The sequence below is a fragment of the Dendrobates tinctorius genome, unplaced genomic scaffold (genome assembly GCF_039654945.1).
Source record: "Dendrobates tinctorius isolate UK_male_01 unplaced genomic scaffold, ASM3965494v1 ptg000147l, whole genome shotgun sequence".
Lineage (NCBI taxonomy): Eukaryota > Metazoa > Chordata > Amphibia > Anura > Dendrobatidae > Dendrobates > Dendrobates tinctorius.
Genome location: NW_027361814.1, coordinates 8,716,563 through 8,739,000, shown reverse-complemented (window position 1 = coordinate 8,739,000; position 22,438 = coordinate 8,716,563). Strand labels below are relative to the sequence as shown.

Genomic DNA, 22,438 nt, shown 5'->3' with positions numbered 1-22,438 from the left:
ACAAGGGAGATGGAAAACCGCACAAAAGTAGTAACATGCTGCGGATTCTGTACCGCGGAAAAATCCGCAGTGTCTGCACAGCGTTTTTTTTTTCCCCCCATTGATTTTAAGGCTACTGTACATCACAATGCAGATATGCAACGTTTCTGCGCGGTAAAATCCGCTGCGGATCCGCTGCAAATCTGCATCGTGTGCACACAGCTTGAAAGGATTCACAAATCAACTTACCATTGGTAGAAAGAAGAAAATGGGCAGCGTTCTGCTGTGGTAACCACCTAATTTTGTTAATTTTCTCTTCAATTTCTAGACTTTTTAAGTAGTCGAATTCAGGTTCATGGCTCTGAAAGGTGCTGTAAACATTGTATTCACCCCTAGAATGAGGACGGCTTTTACTCTGCGGTGGGAAGAATGACATAAAACATGTAAAGTATGCAGTCATAATACACGCGAGCCCAGATTAGAATTGTATGCAAAACCATTCATCCTCTATTGTGATGTACTGTAAACTGCACAAAACAAAAGGATTTTGACCTTTTTTTTTTTTTAAATGACTCAACACAAAAAATAAAAATTGTAACTTTCCAATAGATTTAGGTTTAAAACTTTCCATGGTAAGACAACAATATAGTCGCTGTGTCCTTTCCATCTGTGTTACCCTGGGTGGTCAGCAAAATTAAGGGGACAGATAAGGAAGTCTCTCTATAAGGCCGGGGTCACACTTGCGAGAAACTTGCACGATTCTCAATACCCGGCATTGCCACCGGCAATCGGGACCAGAAAGTGGGCTGTATGTATTTCTATGCAGCTGAGCGCTCCTTTCAGAGTGCCGGCGGCAGTGCCAGGTATTGAGATGCGAGAATCGTGCAGGTTTCTGGCAAGTCTCACCTTGGCCTAAGATCAGATTGCACAGTGCTGTGCTCATGGAGACATAGGAACGGCAAAGGACAAAATATGAAATTTTTAATCAGGACCTAAAGAAAAATTGTTTTTGTTATTTTAGGTACATTGGGACAAAAATTGTTGCAGGAGGAAACAAATTTAGCAAACTGAAACACCCACCTAAAGATCATCACTAGTGATGAGCGAACTTGCTTGGATAAAGTGTTATCAGAGCATGCTCATGTACTAACCTAGTGACTGAAGCGTTCTCCAATACTACATTCAAGTCCTCGCACCTGCATGCGGGGATCGCCTAACAAACAGGCAGTCCCTAAATGGGCTACAGGTGTCAAACAGCTGCGAGACATGCAGCTGTGCGGACTCAAACATTTTTCGAGCACCCCAAAGAAACTGTTAGCACACGAGCATGCTCTGATAATACCTTATCTGAGCACGTTTGCGCATCACTAAATTGTCACCCATCAGATGGATAATTATAAGATCGCTATGGATTCCAGGTGGGGATTCCAAACGCTCCACAGTTCACCACTAGCCCAAGTGGAGTTGAATGAGGTGGCCGTTCGGGCATGTGCCCGGCCACGTCTTTCGTTGTCTATGGAGTGACGATTAGGATAATCAAGTGCTTCGTCAGGACCGTAGACTGTAAGTTGAGTGTGTGTGAGTAGCCACTTCATTCAACTGGAGGGGACACAAGTCCTGCGATCTGGTGACCGGTGTGCACACAACCTAAATCACCACCTATTCAGGGGATTGGAGATAATTTTTGCAGACTGGATTGCCCCTTTAACTAGATTTATACTGAAAAGACAGCTTCAAGAAACTTTCTAATCTCAATAAAGTTATACAATTAAAGTAACGAACAGTATGAATTAAAAACATAAGTCCGCAGGACAAGGTCACATTATACAGACACAAGACAAACCTCTTGTTCCCTTTGGAATATGACGACTCTTCCGCCTTTGTCGCCTGTCGCTAACAAGTCTCCAGAAAAGTTGAACTCGACAGTGGAAATAATATCAGCTGTAGGAGACAACAAGGAGAGAATAAAGAAAAACTCCTCACAATTACAACTGATAGTAGAAAACAGATGAGAGAGAAGATGATGGCATCTGCCATTGAAACCATTACCAAAAATGTATTCGGGACATCAACAATACATGCTTTATCGGCAGGTTTTTGTAATGTAATCCGAGAGCAGCCCTATCTCACAGGAGCTGTTGCAATAAAGGTGGGCGTACCACTCCACACCTTTATATTTGAACATAATGCACATGCTAGAATCTTTGGGCATGGGATTCGCACAAGTATGGAGAAAGATGCTTGGCACTCCGTGAATGGGAAAGTTAGAAAAAGCATGAAGAGGAGAGGCGCAGATAGAAATCCAACTGCTATCTCAACATCTAGAAAATGCACAAGCGTGTTCAGACATTATCAGATTAGGTTTCTTGTAAACCAGTTAGATTAACCTATAAATGGGTTCTCTCTGTGGCAAGGACATTATTTTCCGCAGATTGGACTATCTTCAAAGTACAAGTCATGCTAAAAGTTTATTCCCAACATTCAAAGTCCCATTTTTGGGATCGATGGAGGCACGAGAGAGGTGTGCTCTGTCAATAAGCCAGTTAGCTATACATAAAACAAATACTTGCCCATGAGGCTTAGACACCTCATAGAAAAAGAGCAGTCACTGGAGAAGGCCATCATGGCCAGAAGAATAGAAGGAACAAGACAAGAGGAAGACCAGCAAAACGGGTACTGTCACACTTAGCGATGTACTAGCGATTCCGACCAGCAATATGACGCGGTCAGGATCGCTGGTGCATCGCTAAGTGGTCGCTAGTGAGCTGCCACAGGCAGATCTCACCAGCGACATCGTAGCGGTCGGGGGGTCGCTACTTGCCTGTCACACTAGGCGATCCTGACGTCCTCCCGCCCGCGTCCACGCTCGTCTCTCCACAGGAAGCTGACGAGAAACGGTTCAGGACGTTCTCGCGCGATCAGCAATAACCAGCGGGGGAGCAGTCAGAGGTAAGTATCAGACATAGCGATATCACTAGCAATATCACTATAATGTCACAAAAACCAGTGACGTTATAGCGATATTGCTAGCAATATCGCTTAGTGTGACAGACCCTTATGGCTTGATACTTTCAAGATAACAGCGGAGAAGGCCATGTAGGCTTGCACTCATTCGATCTTCCTACAGAGCGTTCATCCATCAAGTTGCCGTGGCTCGAGGTAGAGCCGAAGGCCATTTAAAAAAATAAAAATAGGGTAAGTTCACCCCAATCATCACGCCGCATACCACAGTGCGGCCATCACCCTTTCCTGCCTTTGGCGCCCACCTGCTGGACACAAGTTCAAACACAGTATCGGGGGCTGCAAACAGGAGAGACAGATGTGCGTTTGTTTGCCTCCCACGGTGTCAGCGAAAATGTGTTGGGGACAGGGATTCAATTCAGGCAGTGAATAACCTGAACAAGCAAGTGAGCTTGGTAAGGCACTCATGTTGAATGAGTAAATGGAACGGTGCGCAAAGGTGCCCTCATTTACAATAGATATAAAACTAAAGAAAGTCTATAATGTAGGAATAAGTTTTATAGGGACTAAAGGCCCCGTCTCGCATGAGATTGCTAGCGAGATTGCTAATGCGTCACCGATTTTGTGACACAACAGTGATCTCGCTACATGTGACACGCAGCAGCTATCGGGCCCCTGCTGGATATCGCTGATCGTGCAGGAATGTCCTGGGCCATTTTTTGATCGCTAGTGTCCCGCTGGCCAGCACGAATCGCTGTGTTTGACAGGGACAACGACGAATGACCTCGGAGACAGAGTCCCAAGACCTTCGTATCGTTCTGTATCGTTGCTGCGTCGCTGTTGGGATCTGACTGTTTGACAGCTCACCAGCGCATCGTTGTCGGGATCGCTGGTGCGTCGCCAAGTGTGACGGTACTCAGTCGCTTATAGGACTGTATAAAGTAATTTAAATCTTGTTTTAGGGGATGACAGACTCCTTACAGAAATATGCTGGCAAATCTGTTGCAGGATAGATGGTTACTTCTCATGAATGGGTTTGTGCCTGCAGAAATATTACAACCACACTTCAGATGGAACTGTCACAGAAATTTGGGCAGCTGCGTATTCCCTTTTCCAATTGTGAATGCACGCACACCTGGCTGAACTGAGTGTGCATGTGTATGAGGTGGGGGGACAAATAGCTGTCAGCAGAATGAGCATTTTGAAGATTCCAGTTCTCATCAAACACTTTGGATCTGTTGTCTGAGAGGTTCAAACAAGAAGCCCATCAGGTTAGATCGCTATATATAGTGCCAAGTCACAGACTCCAAAGGCAATAAAACAATGCAAACCCAGGCATGTCTCCTGCCTCTGTAATAGACGAAAAACGAGAAGACAAAGCACATTGTGGTGCTGCAGGTTTATTACCACCCACAAAATTAGCACCTCTGTTTAATGACCTCAGTGAAGTCAAGAGGCTACACACCCTGCTCTCAACATTAGATGTGAAGAACAGACAGAGGACCTGGATAAGACAACTCACCATCAATGTCATAAACCAAGGAAATGTGCAGAAAGACAGAAATTTGCTTTTTGAATACGGTATTTAATAATCCAGATGCTTATTCTGAAAGCCCCACCATAGATTCCTAGCAGACAGATAATGGAAGGAGGAGCGGAGGGTGCACGCCGCAGCGCTCTCCCATCAGCCATTTGCTCTTTTAAATCGAGTACCTTCTCCAATTGCTGATGCGTCACAGATTCTTGAAGTTTTTTTTTTCTGTGCCTCTACATTCCAAAAGTTGGACCACAGAAATAAAGAGCACCCAATGTGCAAATTTTCCCTTCAACCAACTGGGTTTATACCACAGAACCTCTCTGGACATTTGCTTTCTCTCCTCTATGACCCTGGCCAAGCAAGTCACGGATGCAGCATAGAGGGGGAAAAAAAGTAAACGCCCAGAGAAAAGGTCATAGATACAACCTGTCTCAATCTTGTGAGTCAGAATGTCTCATGTGAACACGCTATGAACTCCATAGGTGCTCTGCATCTCTACCTGCCATTAGTGTGCCGGCGAGCAGCAGTGTATCACCTGCAAGCTGGTTCTGCAGGAAAGCATGCAGACACTGGAGGGCTCAGCATTTACACAAGAAATCTCAACTCAGAAGAGCACACTAACCTTTTCTGCAGGGGTTTGCCTTTTCCCCCCCTCTAAGACACAATTTTGCTTTTTCTCCTCTGACGGTAGCCAATGAAACACCCAAAGAAGTTCTGTGGCATATGCACAGTTAATTGAAAGGAAAATGTGGAGGCCGTGAATAACTTTGGAATGGCGGGGTGCAGGAAGTAAAAAAACAAAACAAAAAAAGTCCCAGAATCAGTGGAACAGGGTCAATTGGAGGAGATGCACAGTTGAAATGCTCCACTGCAGTGTTTACTAGCAAGTAAATAAAATAATTGTCAAGTTTATTCTGGATGGTACAGTTTTAACTATCAGAATGCTGGGGGACTAATCACTGCCCTTCCTTCATGGTTTACTAGGTGAAGTTTTCTACTCCGAGTAGTGGTGAAGCCTGGTATTACAGATGCAATATCAGGCACAGCGACTGCTAAAGTACAGCGCTCTGCTTGGTAAACAAGGGACCCCTTCCATCAGCTGCTTAGAGGGGTTTCAGGGAGTCAGATCCCCACCATATTGAAAACCAATTCCTAAAAGAATATAGTACACATTGCCAATTCATTCTTGAAAATATATAATAGGCGTGTGTGTGTGTGAGGGGGGGAATGTGAATTAAAGGGCACGAGAGGCCTGTTTTATGAAGAATGACTGGGCTTCTCTATTTGCCACAGTGAAGAACATTTGCAAGAAGTCTGGGAAACACAAAACATGTAATTATTACATAAGGCTCTTGCCACATTATGGTTCTCATTCTACCAAAAGCCTACTGTGTACAATTTTAATGTGCTGCCATTATTTTCAGGACTGGCACAGAAATTGAGCCTAAAAAAGGTACACACACACACGTCAGATGATTGGTGGGTTTAGCGAAGTTTAAAGAGGTTTTACAAATGATAGGTCATCAATATGAGATGGATAGGGACCATACACCCGGCACCCCCCCATCTATCAGATGTTATTCAAAAGAATAGGAGCCGTTCTGCAGTACCCAGCAGTGGCAGCTACGCACTAATTGGAGCTGCAATCTGCAGCTTTGTTCCATATGATCACCTCTCCAAAGCAGTTTTCAGTTGAACAATGTGAGTGCTAGATGTTGGACCCCCCATCGATCTCATAATGATGACCTGTACTATAGCTAGGTCATCAATATGGTGACTGGACTACCTCTAAAGTGTATGGGAGCAATAATGCCCTGATGGTACAACACTGATGTGCATACTATATCCGCATCCGATGGACATACCCAATTGTAGTAATAAAGGTTACAAAGCAATGTCATCCAAATTTGGAGTTTCCCAAAAACATCAGTGGTGGTCTCATGCCACCCAAGCAATGCAAGATCCTGAGCGTCTCCAGTGTCTGAAAACAGCAGCATACTGCTAGGATTTGCTATAAATGTCTGAAGACTTGTTCAAAGTGCGACCTGATTGGTAAACTTGGAAAATCTGTACCTTCATTTTTTTTCCTCCTTTTTTCAGAGCGATAAAACGCTTACAGCCATATGAGGGCTTGGTTTTTTGTTTGGCGAGCTGTCGTTTTCATTGACGCCATTCATTGTACCATATATCGAGTATTGGAGGGAACAAAATTGCAAGTGAGGAGAGATGGGGTTTTTTTTTTTTTATAATAAAAAAAAAAAAAAAAAAAAAAAAAAGCAATTTTTTGGGGGGTTTGTTAACGGAGTAGTAAAAATGACCTGGCAACATGATTCTCCAGGTCAATATGATTATGGCAACGCCAAATATGCATAGGTTTATTATATTTCAGTGGCTAAAGGAAAATAGAAATGTCGTGTCACGATCTTCCAAGAATCACAACTATTTGTAGATGGGCTTTTTTTTTTTTTTTTTTTTTTTTAACGTTGAGCAGTAGATTTTGTTAGTACCTTTTTGAACGCTGATTATTGCATTTTTTTCTAGGTCCTGCAGTGAAAAAAAATGGCAATTCTGGTGCTTTGATTTTTTTTTTTTTTTTGCAACAATTTCCACATAGTAGGTTAAACAATGTTTAGATAGATCAATTACTGCAGTGATAGTAAAAATGCTTTTTTTTTTTTTTTTTTACCAAATTGTAACTAATTTTAATTTCTGAGGATTAGAATGTGCAGAAACCAAACTGCAAATCCCTACAGTGTAAGCACAGCCTTACGTCAGCTTTTGGGCATTTTCCAAAGCATTTTATTTTTACAAGTTATTGATTATACTTTGAGTTTTTATACATTTAATTCCTTCCATTTTTCAAGCCCTTTTTAGAAGCAAAAAAAAAAACAAAAAACACACCTTTACAAACACCACAAAAAGTGTTTTAACAAAATCATGAGAGAAACCTGATGAAAAAGGGATCGAATCTTCCCAGTGACACACCCGAGTGTAAGATGCTATAGGCAAAGCAAGAGTGGGAGCAGGATCTGTCATTTAAATATATGCCGAGTATAACTCATGACAGTCGCTCGGCCAATTAGTCCGGGACGACATAACGAAGGCAGAGGGAAAAGCGGCTGCTGAGAGATCCTGCCCTAGGTGCACACTGGCTGTGGGCCAAATTCAGACAACTGTGAAACGCGAGCGGGGCACCGACTTCGGTGCACGGACCCCGGCGGCAGGGTAACCCAACCCGAACAACCTCACGTGCTTATGAGACGAAAGTTCAGGTCAGGAGACCCGTGCCGTGTATTGTGGTCTGTACTTGGACTGTGTTTCAAAGATGTCTGAATGAGGCCTGGAAAGGAGCAGAGCGCTATTCAGAAGGGGCACTGTACATGAACATAATTTGAGATGCTCAGAAAGACAAATTTAAAGTTTTCTTTGCAGCATTATATTTTTGGATTTTTCTTTTTTTTCAGCCACACACACTTTCCTATATAGAAGAACATAGGAAAAGTACCTTTAGTAACAAAAAAACACAAGTAGTTATTAAACAAAAAAAGTAGTAGTTTGCAGGGTCCTGCTAATATTCGGCTATCGGCCTACAGGTGGCTGCAGCACTTTGTTACGGCAAAACAAATGCCGTATAAAACCACCCAAGAGCCTAATATACAGGACGATAATCATAGCATAGATCAAGCAGGGGCTCTGAAACTGTGTCCCATGTTAACACGTGCGGAGACTGAGGGTAAGCGCACACGTAGTTTTTAGGTTGGGCAGATTTTGATGAAAAATCCGCAGGACTTTTATCTGCGGATTAGGCTGCGGTTTTACACCTCTACAATGGATAGGTGTGAAACTGCAGCGAAATCCGCACAAAGAAATGACATGCAGCGGATTGTAACCAGCAGTAAAATCGCGCGGAAAAATCTGCAGCATGTGCACTGCGTTTTTTTTATTTCCATAGGAAATAAAGGTACTGTACAACGCAGCAGAATCCACAGCGTGTGCACATACCCATCTGCCATTGGGAGCATGTTGTACGATGACCTAAGAACTATATTGTTGGCCACTATCCTCTAGTGTGAATAAGCATCTGTAGCTAGTAACACAAAAGAGATAAGCTACACATGTCCAGGATAGCTAAGAAACGATTTAGGACCACTACCTAAAATAAAAAAAAGGGGTCCCTCCTTTGAAAGGAGAGGGGTTTGGGTATGTGCACTGCAGCTCCATTAAAGGGAATCTGTCACCCCGATGTAATCTGAAAGATGTAACCTGAAAGAGAAACATGTTAAATTATACTCACCGGAGAGGGCAGTCCGATCCGATGGGTGTCGCGGCCGCTTCCTGTAGTGGCTCCGGTGCACTGCGTAAATGCTGCAGCATGCAGGTGCCGGACCTCTCCCGATGCCTGCGCACTGCAGGACTCTGCTCTGCCCTCAACAGGGCAGAGCAGTGCGCTTGCGCCGGAGCCACAACAGGGAGGGAAAAACAGGATGGCATCGTATGAAGATGGGAGGCGTCGGACCGGACTGCAACACCCATCGGACCGGACCGCCCCCTCCGGATATAATCTAAGGTGTTTTTCTTATCTTTCAGGTTACATCGGGGGCTTATCTACAGCATTACAGATAAAAAAAAAAAAAAAGAAAAAAAGGGTGACAGATTCCCTATTAACCGTCCATTGGCCTGAAAAAGATAGTTGAATTCTACAGGGACAATAAATGGAGGAGCTGAAAGGTGGCTGTGGGGTGCAGGGTTGTGCTTTTTTTCCTCTAGTTTTAACAAAAAGTGGTTTTGTTTTTTTTTCCCCAGGACTAGTTTATTTAGCTACAGATCCAGTTAGGAGCTTGTTTTGGAGTTCTTGTAAATCTAGAATGAACATATCTGCAGCTTATCTACCATGGGTGTATATACCCCCAACAACTTATTAATGAAATGCCCTGTCAGTCTAGAAGTGACACACACCAAGATTTTGGTACGGAAGTATTTCTCCACTGGAGAATAGAGATGCCATTGATTGCCATCTCGCTCTGTATTTGTGCCTACTGCTGGGGTCACACTTACGCGAGTCTCTCGCATCAATCTTCGGCACTCGGGACCGGAGTGTGTGGCTGCATGTATTTCTATGCAGCTGAGCGCTCCGGTCCAGTGCAGGGTATTGAGATGCGAGACTCGTGCGATTTTCTCGCAAGTGTGACCCCGGCCTACTGCAGATTTGTGTGTGCAGTGTATAGGTTCAGCAGAGGTACAGATCTTTCATGGAAACTTATAAAGGACCTCTTCATACAGAAGTTTCTTAAACAAGAAAAAAAAAAAATCAACTGTGAATGAATTAAAGGTGTATAAACACCCCCAACATGGTGGAAAGTACAAACTAAAGTAAATCATTCACCCTACTGGTTCCCACTGGTCTCTGTCCTCCTATTCTGACTGCAAGTCGTGACCATTGAGGCCGGTGATAAGAGGATGAGACTGGATGGGACAGAGGCGATTTGTTTTGTTATATTTATTATAATAAGGGCTTCTCATCTTGTTGACCTGCAGTTCACTGATCCTCTGCCTTCCAGACCAGAGGCGTTGTGCTCTCATCTCTGTGCACTCCGATGCTACAAGTAGCTTTTAATCTGCAGCATCGTATGAGCGCAGAGATCTGGCCTGCTTCAGCACTCACTGGCCTATGAGGCTGACCACCGCTAATACACTGCAGCAGTGGCTGGTAACCTTGGCAATGCACAGCAGTCAAAACTAAAACATCCCTCCATGACATTTTTTTTTCCCATAATTAAATTGCAAAGCTGCTTTTTTTTTTTTTTTTTCTTCTTCTTTACACAAGTCCTTTGCAACTGCAACCACTTTAGACAACGCAAATAACTTTTAACATGTCCTTATATCTTGAAGAGTCCTGTCTGGAGCTAGTCGCAAACAGATTCCAACGTCAGTAGCTTGTGGCCTCTGACCTGACGGCTTGCACAGCGCTTTTGATTAGCTGGCCTGGTGCAACATCTTGTGTCAGGTCGGCTAATCAACAGAGCATCAGATGGTGTAAGGTCAGAGACGGTGCGCTCCTGTGCAGCAACCACACAGCAGGAATCTGTTAGGCCAGGCTCACATTGCATTAATGGCCCTGAGTTCAACGGGATCCGTTACATAGCGACAGTAACGCTATCTAACGGATGCGTTAACGCACCCAATGGCTGCATCTCTAGCTGTCGCTTGTCCGCTAGAGCCAGTAACCCTTCATACATGCATGCTCAAGTCAGGAGTAAGCAGCTGCCACGTGAAATAAAAAGGATGGGGTGATGGAAACCAACATGCCACAAGACCCCACAGACGGGGTAGATTGGCGGTCCAAGCTCTGTGTTCAGGCTCCAGCTTTGCTATGATTTCAGGGAGCACTGGCCCCATTTCTTCTCCCCTGTGACCATCCATGCATGCAGCCCTGCACCCCCCATTCTCCTCCAATGTGATCCCCCCCATACCTGCAGCCCCGCACCCCCCATACTTCTCCCCGTGACCCCCCCATACCTGCAGCTCCGCACCCCCTATACTTCTCCCCTGTGACCCCCCATACCTGCAGCTCCGCACCCCCTTAATTCTCCCCTGTGACCCCCCATACCTGCAGCCCCACACCCACTTACTTCTCCCCGTGACCCCCCCATACCTGCAGCTCCGCACCCCCTTACTTCTCCCCCTGTGACCCCCCCATACCTGCAGCTCCGCACCCCCTTCTCTTCTGTGACCCCACCATACACCTGCAGCCCGCACCCACCTCACTTCTCCCCTGTGACCCCCCCAGTACCTGCAGCTCCGCACCCCCTTACTTCTCCCCGTGACCCCCCCATACCTGCAGCTCCGCACCCCCTTACTTCCCCCTGTGACCCCCCATACCTGCAGCCCCACATCCCCTTACTTCTCCCCCTGTGATCCCCCCATACCTGCAGCTCCGCACCCCCTTACTTCTCTCCTGTGATCCCCCCATACCTGCAGCCCCGCACCCCCTTACTTCTCTCCTGTGACCCCCCCATACCTGCAGCTCCGCACCCCCTTACTTCTCCCCTGTGACCCCCCCATACACCTGCAGCTCCGCACCCCCTTACTTCTCCCCTGTGACCCCCCCATACACCTGCAGCTCCGCACCCCCTTACTTCTCCCCTGTGACCCCCCCATACACCTGCAGCTCCGCACCCCCTTACTTCTCCCCTGTGACCCCCCCATACACCTGCAGCTCCGCACCCCCTTACTTCTCCCCTGTGACCCCCCCATACACCTGCAGCCCCGCACCCCCTTCTCCCCTGTGACCCCCCATACTTCTCCCCTGTGACCCCCCATACACCTGCAGCCCCGCACCCCCTTACTTCTCCCCTGTGACCCCCCCATACACGTGCAGCCCCGCACCCCCTTACTTCTCCCCTGTGACCCCCCCATACACCTGCAGCCCCGCACCCCCTTACTTCTCCCCTGTGACCCCCCCATACACCTGCAGCCCCGCACCCCCTTACTTCTCCCCTGTGACCCCCCCATACACCTGCAGCCCCGCACCCCCTTACTTCTCCCCTGTGACCCCCCATACACCTGCAGCCCCGCACCCCCTTACTTCTCCCCTGTGACCCCCCATACACCTGCAGCCCCGCACCCCCTTACTTCTCCCCTGTGACCCCCCATACACCTGCAGCCCCGCACCCCCTTACTTCTCCCCTGTGACCCCCCATACACCTGCAGCCCCGCACCCCCTTACTTCTCCCCTGTGACCCCCCATACACCTGCAGCCCCGCACCCCCTTACTTCTCCCCTGTGACCCCCCATACACCTGCAGCCCCGCACCCCCTTACTTCTCCCCTGTGACCCCCCATACACCTGCAGCCCCGCACCCCCTTACTTCTCCCCTGTGACCCCCCATACACCTGCAGCCCCGCACCCCCTTACTTCTCCCGTGTCCCCCCATATGCTTGCAGACCTGCACCCCCCTCCATGCCCGGTACCCACCTTCGGCCACATCCTCGTCTATGGCACCTTTGACTTGGGAGAAACACCACTGGAAATCGTTCCCTCCGCCTACTCCTGCAAGACAAGACGAGAGCCGGTGAGGAGGAGGCGGCGGCGTGTGCCGGGCAGCAGGCCGCAGCCTCCCTCCTTATACCTGCCATGGCTTCCCTCTAGGAGCAGGCCTCCCAATCCAGGCGTCGCTGACAAGGAGGCGGAGGACGGGGAGGCTTCGCCCTTAACACTCTCCCCCTGACGATGCGTCTCGGGGGCTGTCCGCGCCGTCCGGGGCCGCTCCGGTGCCGGTGACTGGCGGGCAGGACGCGGTGCTCACGAGCCGCTCTCGGCTTCTCCGGGATGAGGTTTCAAAATGGCGCACATTGCTCGACGACATGATTCGGTGACGTCATTTAACCCTCCTGCCGCCGGGCGCGGCACTTAGTCACACACAGGAGAAGCTTTCAGCTGACAGCGCCAGGCGGAAGCTCCGGCCGCGGAAGGGTTAAAAAGAGAGAAGCGGCCACTATGGGAAATGTATGCGGGGTACACGGGCATCACATGGGGGCTTCTCCTGGGGGCTTCACATGGGGAACCGCTAGTCTCAGCAGCGCGGCTTGTTGCTCCAATGGAGAAGTTAGAGTGGAGATTTGACTCCATAGCAACCAATCAGATTTCAGCTCTTATTTTTCAGGTTCATGTCGGAAAATGAAAGTAGCCCCTTGATTGGTAGTTTTTTTTGCTTTTCCTATATGTTAGGATGATCAGAGCCGTTATACAGGGGTGAACTGAGGGGCTGCACTAGTACCCAGCACCTAGTACCCTGCCCCTGGTACACAGCACCTAGTACCCTGCCCCTGGTACCAAGCACCTAGACCTAGTAACCTGCCCCTGGTACCCAGCACCTAGTACCCTGCCCCTGGTACACAGCACCTAGTACCCTGCCCCTGGTACACAGCACCTAGTACCCTGCCCCTGGTACCAAGCACCTAGACCTAGTAACCTGCCCCTGGTACCCAGCACCTAGTACCCTGCCCCTGGTACACAGCACCTAGTACCCTGCCCCTGGTACCCAGCACCTAGTACCCTGCCCCTGGTACCCAGCACCTAGTACCCTGCCCCTGGTACACAGCACCTAGTACCCTGCCCCTGGTACACAGCACCTAGTACCCTGCCCCTGGTACCCAGCACCTAGTACCCTGCCCCTGGTACACAGCACCTAGTACCCTGCCCCTGGTACCCAGCACCTAGTACCCTGCCCCTGGTACACAGCACCTAGTACCCTGCCCCTGGTACCCAGCACCTAGTACCCTGCCCCTGGTACCCAGCACCTAGTACCCTGCCCCTGGTACACAGCACCTAGTACCCTGCCCCTGGTACACAGCACCTAGTACCCTGCCCCTGGTACCCAGCACCTAGTACCCTGCCCCTGGTACACAGCACCTAGTACCCTGCCCCTGGTACACAGCACCTAGACCTAGTACCCTGCCCCTGGTACCCAGCACCTAGTACCCTGCCCCTGGTACCCAGCACCTAGACCTAGTACCCTGCCCCTGGTACCCAGCACCTAGTACCCTGCCCCTGGTACCCAGCACCTAGTACCCTGCCCCTGGTACCAAGCCCCTAGACCTAGTACGCTGCCCCTTGTACCCAGCACCTAGTACCCTGCTCCTGTTTCACAGCACCTAGTACCAAGCACCTGGTACCCTGCACCTAGTACCCAGCACCTAGTACCCTGCCCCTGGTACCCAGCACCTAGTACCCTGCCCCTGGTACCCAGCACCTAGTACCCTGCCCCTGGTACACAGCACCTAGTACCCTGCCCCTGGTACCCAGCACCTAGTACCCTGCCCCTGGTACACAGCACCTAGTACCCTGCCCCTGGTACACAGCACCTAGACCTAGTACCCTGCCCCTGGTACCCAGCACCTAGTACCCTGCCCCTGGTACCCAGCACCTAGACCTAGTACCCTGCCCCTGGTACCCAGCACCTAGTACCCTGCCCCTGGTACCCAGCACCTAGTACCCTGCCCCTGGTACCCAGCACCTAGTACCCTGCCCCTGGTACCAAGCCCCTAGACCTAGTACGCTGCCCCTTGTACCCAGCACCTAGTACCCTGCTCCTGTTTCACAGCACCTAGTACCAAGCACCTGGTACCCTGCACCTAGTACCCAGCACCTAGTACCCTGCCCCTGGTACCCAGCACCTAGTACCCTGCCCCTGGTACCCAGCACCTAGTACCCTGCCCCTGGTACACAGCACCTAGTACCCTGCCCCTGGTACACAGCACCTAGTACCCTGCCCCTGGTACACAGCACCTAGTACCCTGCCCCTGGTACACAGCACCTAGACCTAGTACCCTGCCCCTGGTACCCAGCACCTAGTACCCTGCCCCTGGTACCCAGCACCTAGACCTAGTACCCTGCCCCTGGTACCCAGCACCTAGTACCCTGCCCCTGGTACCCAGCACCTAGTACCCTGCCCCTGGTACCCAGCACCTAGTACCCTGCCCCTGGTACCAAGCCCCTAGACCTAGTACGCTGCCCCTTGTACCCAGCACCTAGTACCCTGCTCCTGTTTCACAGCACCTAGTACCAAGCACCTGGTACCCTGCACCTAGTACCAAGCAACTGGTTCACAGGACCTGGTACCCAGCACCTAGTACCCTGCCCCTGGTACCCAGCACCTAGTACCCAGCCCCTGGTACCCAGCACCTAGTACCTAGCACCTGGTACCCAGCACCTAGTACCCTGCCCCTGGTACCCAGCACCTAGTACCTCGCCCCTGGTACCCAGCACCTAGTACACTGCACCTGGTACCAAGCACCTGGTACCCAGCACCTAGTACCCTGCCCCTGGTACCAAGCCCCTAGTAACCTGCCCCTGGTACCCAGCACCTAGTACCAAGCACCTAGTACCCTGCCCCTGGTACCAGGCACCTAGGACCCTGCCCCTGGTACCAAGCACATAGTACACTGCACCTGGTACCCAGCACCTAGTACCCAGCACCTAGTACCCTGCCCCTGGTACCCAGCACCTAGTACCCAGCCCCTGGTACCTAGCACCTGGTACCCAGCACCTAGTACCCTGCCCCTGGTACCCAGCACCTAGTACCTCGCCCCTGGTACCCAGCACCTAGTACCCAGCCCCTGGTACCTAGCACCTGGTACCCAGCACCTAGTACCCTGCCCCTGGTACCCAGCACCTAGTACCTCGCCCCTGGTACCCAGCACCTAGTACACTGCACCTGGTACCAAGCACCTGGTACCCAGCACCTAGTACCCTGCCCCTGGTACCAAGCCGCTAGTAACCTGCCCCTGGTACCCAGCACCTAGTACCAAGCACCTAGTACCCTGCCACTGGTACCAAGCACATAGTACACTGCACCTGGTACCCAGCACCTAGTACCCAGCACCTGGTACCCAGCACCTAGTACCCTGCCCCTGGTACCAAGCACATAGTACACTGCACCTGGTACCCAGCACCTAGTACCCAGCACCTAGTACCCTGCCCCTGGTACCAATTACCTAGTACCCTGCCCCGGTACCCAGCACCTAGTACCAAGCACCTAGTACCCTTCCCCTGGTACCCAGCACCTAGTACCCTGTCCCTGTTACACAGCACCTAGTACTAAGCACCTGGTACCCTGCACCTAGTACCAAGCAACTGGTTCACAGCACCTGGTACCCAGCACCTAGTACACTGCCCCTGGTACCCAGCACCTAGTACTCTGCCCCTGGTACCCAGCACCTAGTACCCTGCCCCGATACCCAGCACCTAATACCTTGCACCTAGTACCCTGCCCCTGGTACCCAGCACCTAGTACCTTGTACCTTGCTCCTGGTACTCAGCACCTAGTACCCTGCCCCCGGTACCCAGCACCTAGTACCTTGCACCTAGTACGTTGCTCCTGGTACTCAGCACCTAGTACCAAGCACCTAGTATTGAGCACCTGGTACCAAGCCTGCCACCACAATGTGAGGACGTGTGTTATCTTATGGGCACTGTACGGTGGTATTATGTGGTATATGGAAACCTTCAAAAAGATCGACCAAACCGCTGCACGACCAGCTCTGCCCTCACCTAGTGTATCCTCACCCATCCTATGTAGATTGTGAGCCCTCGAGGGCAGGGTCCTCTCTCCTGTACCAGTCGTGACTTGTATTGTTTAAGATTACTATACTTGTTTTTATTATGTACACCCCTCCTCACATGTAAAGCACCATGGAATAAATGGCGCTATAATTATTATTATTTATATAGCACCATTGGTTCCATGGTGCTGTACATGAGAAGGGGTTACATACAAATTACAGCTATTACTTACAGTAAACAAACTAACAATGACAGACTGATACTGAGGGGAGAGAGGACCCTGCCCTTTCAGGCTTATATTCTACGGGATGGTGGGGAAGGAGAGTAGGTTGGTGGGTTGCAGCAGTTCCAGTGTTGGTTGAAGTGATATCTCCGGTAGTGGTGAGGAGGTAGCAGGGTGATTGCAGGCTGTAGGCTTTCCTGAAGAGGTGGGTTTTCAGGTTCCGTCTGAATGATCCGAATGTGGTTGATAGTCGGACATGTTGGGGCAAAGAATTCCAGATGGGGCTATTCGGGAGATGTCTTGGAGGCGGTTGGATGAGGAGCGAATAAGTGTGGAGGAGAGAAGGAGGTCTTGGGAGGACCGGAGATTACGTGAGGAAAGGTATCAGGAGATTAGTTCAGAGACATATGGGGGAGACAGGTTATAGATGGCCTTGAGGTCAGTATTAGTAATTTGAACTGGATAGGTTGAGGGAATGGGAGCCAGTGAAGAGATTTGCAGAGGGGAGAAGCGGAGGAGTAGCGAGGAGATAGATGAATTAGTCGGGCGGCAGAGTTAAGGATGGACTGGAGAGGTGTGAGGGTGTTAGCAGGGAGGCCACAGAAAAGGATGTTGCAGTAATCGAGGCGGGAGATGATGAGGGCATGCACAAGCATTTTAGTAGATTGAGGGTTGAGGAAAGGACTGATTCTTGAAATATTTTTGAGCTGGAGGCGACAGAAGGTAGAAAGAGCTTGGATGTGCGGTTTGAAGGACAGGGCAGAGTCAAAGGTTACTCCGAGGCAGCGGACTTCCAGTACAGGGGAAAGCGTGATGTCATTAATTGTGATAGATAGATAGATCAGGTAAGAAAGATCTGTGAGATGGAGGGAAGATGATGAGCTCAGATTTGTCCACATTGAGCTTGAGGAAGCGAGAGGAGAAGGAGGATATGGCTGATAGACACTCCGGGATTCTGGACAGCAAAGAGGTGACATCTAGGCCACAAAGGTAGATCTGAGTGTCATCAGCATAAAGGTGGTACAGGAATCCGTGGGACTTTATGAGTTGACCCAGGCCAAGTGTATAGATTGAGAAATGTAGGGGTCCTAAAACAGAGCCTTGGGGGACTCCAACAGACAGAGGGTGGGATGAGGAGGTAATGGAGTGGGAGACGCTGAATGTGCGGTTGGAAAGCTATGAGGAGATCCAGGATAGGGCGAGGTCTTTGATGCCAAAGGAGGAGAGGAACTGTAGTAGGAGGCAGTGGTCAACTGTGTCGTAAGCAGGGGACAGGTCTAGATGCAGGAGTATTGAGTATTGCCCGTTTGCTTTGGCTGTGAGTAGGTCATTAGTAATTTTGGTCAGGGCCATCTCAGTGAAGTGATGGGGCGGATAATAAATAATAATAATAGTAGCACTGTGCGGTGGTACTATATGGGCACTGTACACTGGTATATGGGCACTGTATGGTGGAATTATATGGGCACTGTATGGTGGTATTATGTGGTGGTACTATGTGGGCACTGTAGTGGTATTATGTGGTGGAATTATATGGGCACTGTATGGTGGTATTAGATGGGCTTTGTATGGTGGTATGTGGTGGTATTATATGGCCACTGTATGGTGGTATTATATGGGCACTGTAGTGGTATGTGGTGGAATTATATGGGCACTGTAGTGGTATGTGGTGGAATTATATGGGCACTGTATGGTGGTATTTATTTACAGTGAAAGGCACTGCTGTTTCAAAACTACAGACTGTTAGTTTTTATTGTTTGGTGTTTGCAGCACTGTATTGCATTGTTATTTAGGCAAATGTGTGGTAATGTTATTTGCCTAGTGTATAGCACTGTTATTTGCACTTCATATTGCTGATATTAAGATGCACTAAAGTAAAACTACAGTTCTCAGCATAAATGAATACACCTCAACAGATTTGTTAGAATACCTTTAGTTTCCTCTCAAAAATCAACATTTTTGCTGGGATAGCATACTGAAAAATACTCCCTCACTTGTGGGGCATTAGTTGCAAACTGTCAGGAACACCGCACTGCACTTGCTCACTGAGCCAGGGCGCGTGTCCTGAGTACAAAGACTGTGCACAAAGATACCTGTGGAGCGAGCAGCAGTGGTGACAATGCATGCTCCAGGACCTGAATCACGTGACTGCTGGGGGCGTGGCCTAAGCTCCACAGAGCTAGGAGGTGCAGGGAAACTCCTAGAAGGGTAACTGCAGGACAATGTTACCAAGGAGCATAGACAGAGACAGACACCAGATCAAGCCGGGTCAAAGCACGAGATAGCAGGACAGTACCAAAGGGCTTAGACAGAAAGAATAGTCAGGACGTAGCAATAGATCAGAAAACCAGAACAGGTATTAGACAGTACAATAGGGGTAAATTGTAACGGAGTAATGATAGCCAAGCCAGGAGGTCAGAACCAGAAAAGACAATAGTACAAAAACGAGAGACGGAGTACAGAGTGAAGGAACAAGCCGGGTCATACATGGGAAGCAAACAAACAACGCAGAGTACACGCACACCAGGGGTCAGACACACCAGAACAGCAGTATAACTGACAGAGAATGCCAGTCTGGAGTGAGTATAAATACCCCTCCCAGATCCAAAGAGAGGCCGGCAATGTTAACCTTGTCAGAACAGGACATTAACCATGTCCTAACCATGACACAAACAAGATTTGTTATTTTGTTCACTCAAAAAAGAAAACTTTCTAACAAACTCATTTTCAAGTTCATGTTGCAAAAATATGAATACACCTGACCCCAAAGAAAATCTCAGGAGCAAAGCTAAAATTCTAGACTACAAAGACTACAAAATTCTAATCAGCAAGAAATCAATCACTGATAAGTCTAATTATTCATTACACTGGTGCCCAACAGATAGGTGACTATAAAAGGGTCTTAACATAGAAAACCCTTTCCCATTTCATGTGGTAAAAGGAGGACTTAGAGTCTAAATAAGCTAAAAAAAAAGTTAAAGTTTATTGATTACAAAAGAAGAAAAATTCACAAAATATATCAATACGTAATTATAGGTACAATTTTTTTTCTTTTGCAATCAATAAACTTTAACTTTTTTTAGCTTATCTAGACTCTAAGTCCTCCTTTTAACACATGTGAATATGAGTCGTTGCAAGATACAGGTACATTTATAGTGCGGTACTGGTATCCGTATATAATCTTCCCATTTCATGCTGTCTACAACGGCACCACATGGAAGAGAAATGCCACAAGACCAGAGAAAGAAAAGAAGTGAAGGCTGCAAGAAGATCATCAAGAAATTACTTATCAGTCAGAATATTGGAGCAAAAGTGAGACAAAGATGGCCCTGCAACCATCTTACAGAGATGTCTAGACCGACCACGGGAGTTACCGCCTAAACACGAGTGTCTTCTTATGAGAAGGGTTGGAGAAAATCGCCACGCAACTTCACTGCTATTAGCTAAAGAACTAGAAATCCAAACCGGGGTGAATGTTTCCCGTAATAATTCTGAAGAGACAAGTTGTTATCACTCTCCATCCCAGCATCCAGGCCGAGGTCATTCTTGAAGAATAAAAGAAGAGAGATGTTGCAATATGTCGACAACTTGTTCATTCTATGCCTAGAAGACTTGGTGAGGTCTTTAAAAGTCATGGTGGTCATACAAAGTACTAGATATAGTAGTTTTAGATGTGGGTGTCTTCATCTTCTCATCAACTAAACTGAGTAAAATGGAAAATGGAAGATCTTGTAATGAAAGTTATATTATTATCCTTACTTTCATGGTATTTTGTTAAAAAAATGTTCCACGAAGCTGAGACTTGTCAAAATGTCGGAAATTGTTCTTGATTTTAGCGAGGCATTGATTGAAATCTTACTTTTCAAAGGGGGTGTAATCTTTTATGCTGAACACTATATGTATGTGGGTCACCCTCCCAGGACTGCAGTATACTCGGTACCGGGCCGGTGTCAGTGGGATATGTCACGGCAGCTGTGACCCAGTATGAGGCCCTGGGCGCCCAAATCAGTGGTGGTTTGTGATATAGTTTATGTGATAGTTCGTGACGCCACCTGTGGTGTTTGGCAAGCAAGATGTTAAGCCAACGCTGCGTGCAGGTCCTCTGGGGCTGATGGTGTGTTGCAGCATAGATGGTGTAGATCCCCACAGGTGAATCTGTAACCCCAGGGCAGTGTAGTTGTACTAGATGAGAATAGGCGCAGGCGGTGTGAGGAATGTTGGTACCCAGATGTAGCAGTGCTGGTGGTGTTGGCGCACAATTGAATGGAAGACACCAGGGCTTGTAGTTCCAAAGCTTTACTCACAGTTCGTGGTACACACTGGTGCCTGCCTCTGTGCCGTTTCCTCTGGGGCAGAGACTCAATCAACCTCCCGGGCAAGTCAGGATTCTCCTCTCCAACACTCCGCCAACATGTACCTTTCCTGAACGACTCCTCTATTGCGCCTTTTAGTGTGAAGAGCTCCAGTACCGTGGTACTCTGAAGTTCCTCCTGTCAGATGTTCCTAACAACTCTACTTGTATGACAGACAGCTGTAGCCTCTCTCGGGGACTCCCTTCTCCGGAGTCCGGGCTCTCTATTCAGTTGCTGTTGTGCCCCAAGTCTTAGATGGGAGTAGTGCATTTACAGCCAACTACTCCACCGGTGTCTGCTGCAGAACCATAAGTGTCCATACAACCTCGGGGACCGGGCCCCGACCTTGCGCTGAGAACCTATAGCCAGGGTTCCTTTTCCAACCCACAACTCCTCTCTGTTCTCCTACTCCTTCATTCTGCGCTGTTCCTTCTCTCTCTTATGAAAGCTTACATTGCAGTTCTACGTCTTTCTCCTTCTGTTCCTTTCCCGTGCCAGCTGGCTCAGATCACTGAGGCAGCTGCAGCACTCCTTCTCGGACCCGTCCTCAGACTCTCCTGACTGACTGTCCAGACTGCACTCAGACTGATCTCCCCTCCAGACTGATCCGTAATTCTAAACCTTCCCAACCTTTTATATATCTCAACTCCACCCACCTCCCAGCACATCTCGTGTTACGAAGCCAGGAACTACGAAAGGTGCTCTGCTACCCTCTAAGCATGGAGCCGCAATATGGTCCTGCTGAACTATCCTGTGTGTGGAGTGCAGGTGTTGGAGTATGGAAAGGAGTTCCCAACTTACCTAGGTGGTGGGGCACTACACCTTAGGAGAAGGTGCAGTACCTCTGTGGCGACTGAGCCTCAGGGGCGCCACATATGCATTGCTTGACAGTATACCATATGGAGAGGGGGTGGTGACAGAACTTACCATACAGGGCATCTCTAACAAAAGTCCACACAAATCTTTATTAAAAAGTACTGATCTGTAACTTACATTTGTATTAGAAGGATTGTTTTAGCTTACTAAAGAGGTTGTCCGTCCACTACGTAGACAACTCCTTTTGCTTGGTCACAATAAAATGAAAAATCCTATACTCAACAACCGTCACGATGCCATTCCCGCGGTGTCGGCACTCGCTCTCCTCCGGTTTCCCGTGCGTTTGTTGTGACTCATTAAGCTAGCCAGAATCGTGCATGCAAACACTTGCTTTTTGCTTAGGAAAAGGCAAGATAGTCTGCAGAGATGGCCAATTTCCTAAGCAAAGAGTGCTACTCTGTAGCTGGTTCTGCTCAGCGTTAATCCCCATGTGCTCATCTGATGCTG

General features: G+C 48.7%; 1 protein-coding gene across 1 annotated transcript in view; it reads right to left on the bottom strand.

The window, feature by feature from the left end:
• The window catches only part of PPP2R2D (protein phosphatase 2 regulatory subunit Bdelta), a 33,860-nt gene extending 21,007 nt beyond the window's left edge, over positions 1-12,853 (bottom strand). Inside the window, exons 1-4 of the mRNA XM_073546382.1 lie at positions 12,606-12,853; positions 12,452-12,526; positions 1,823-1,920; positions 229-394 (exon numbers count right to left, since the gene is read on the bottom strand). Of these exons, the coding sequence (XP_073402483.1) occupies positions 229-394; positions 1,823-1,920; positions 12,452-12,526; positions 12,606-12,612 (346 nt within the window). The 5' untranslated portion in view covers positions 12,613-12,853. The remainder of the gene's footprint in view (positions 1-228; positions 395-1,822; positions 1,921-12,451; positions 12,527-12,605) is intronic.
• Between the last annotated feature and the right edge of the window lie 9,585 nt (positions 12,854-22,438).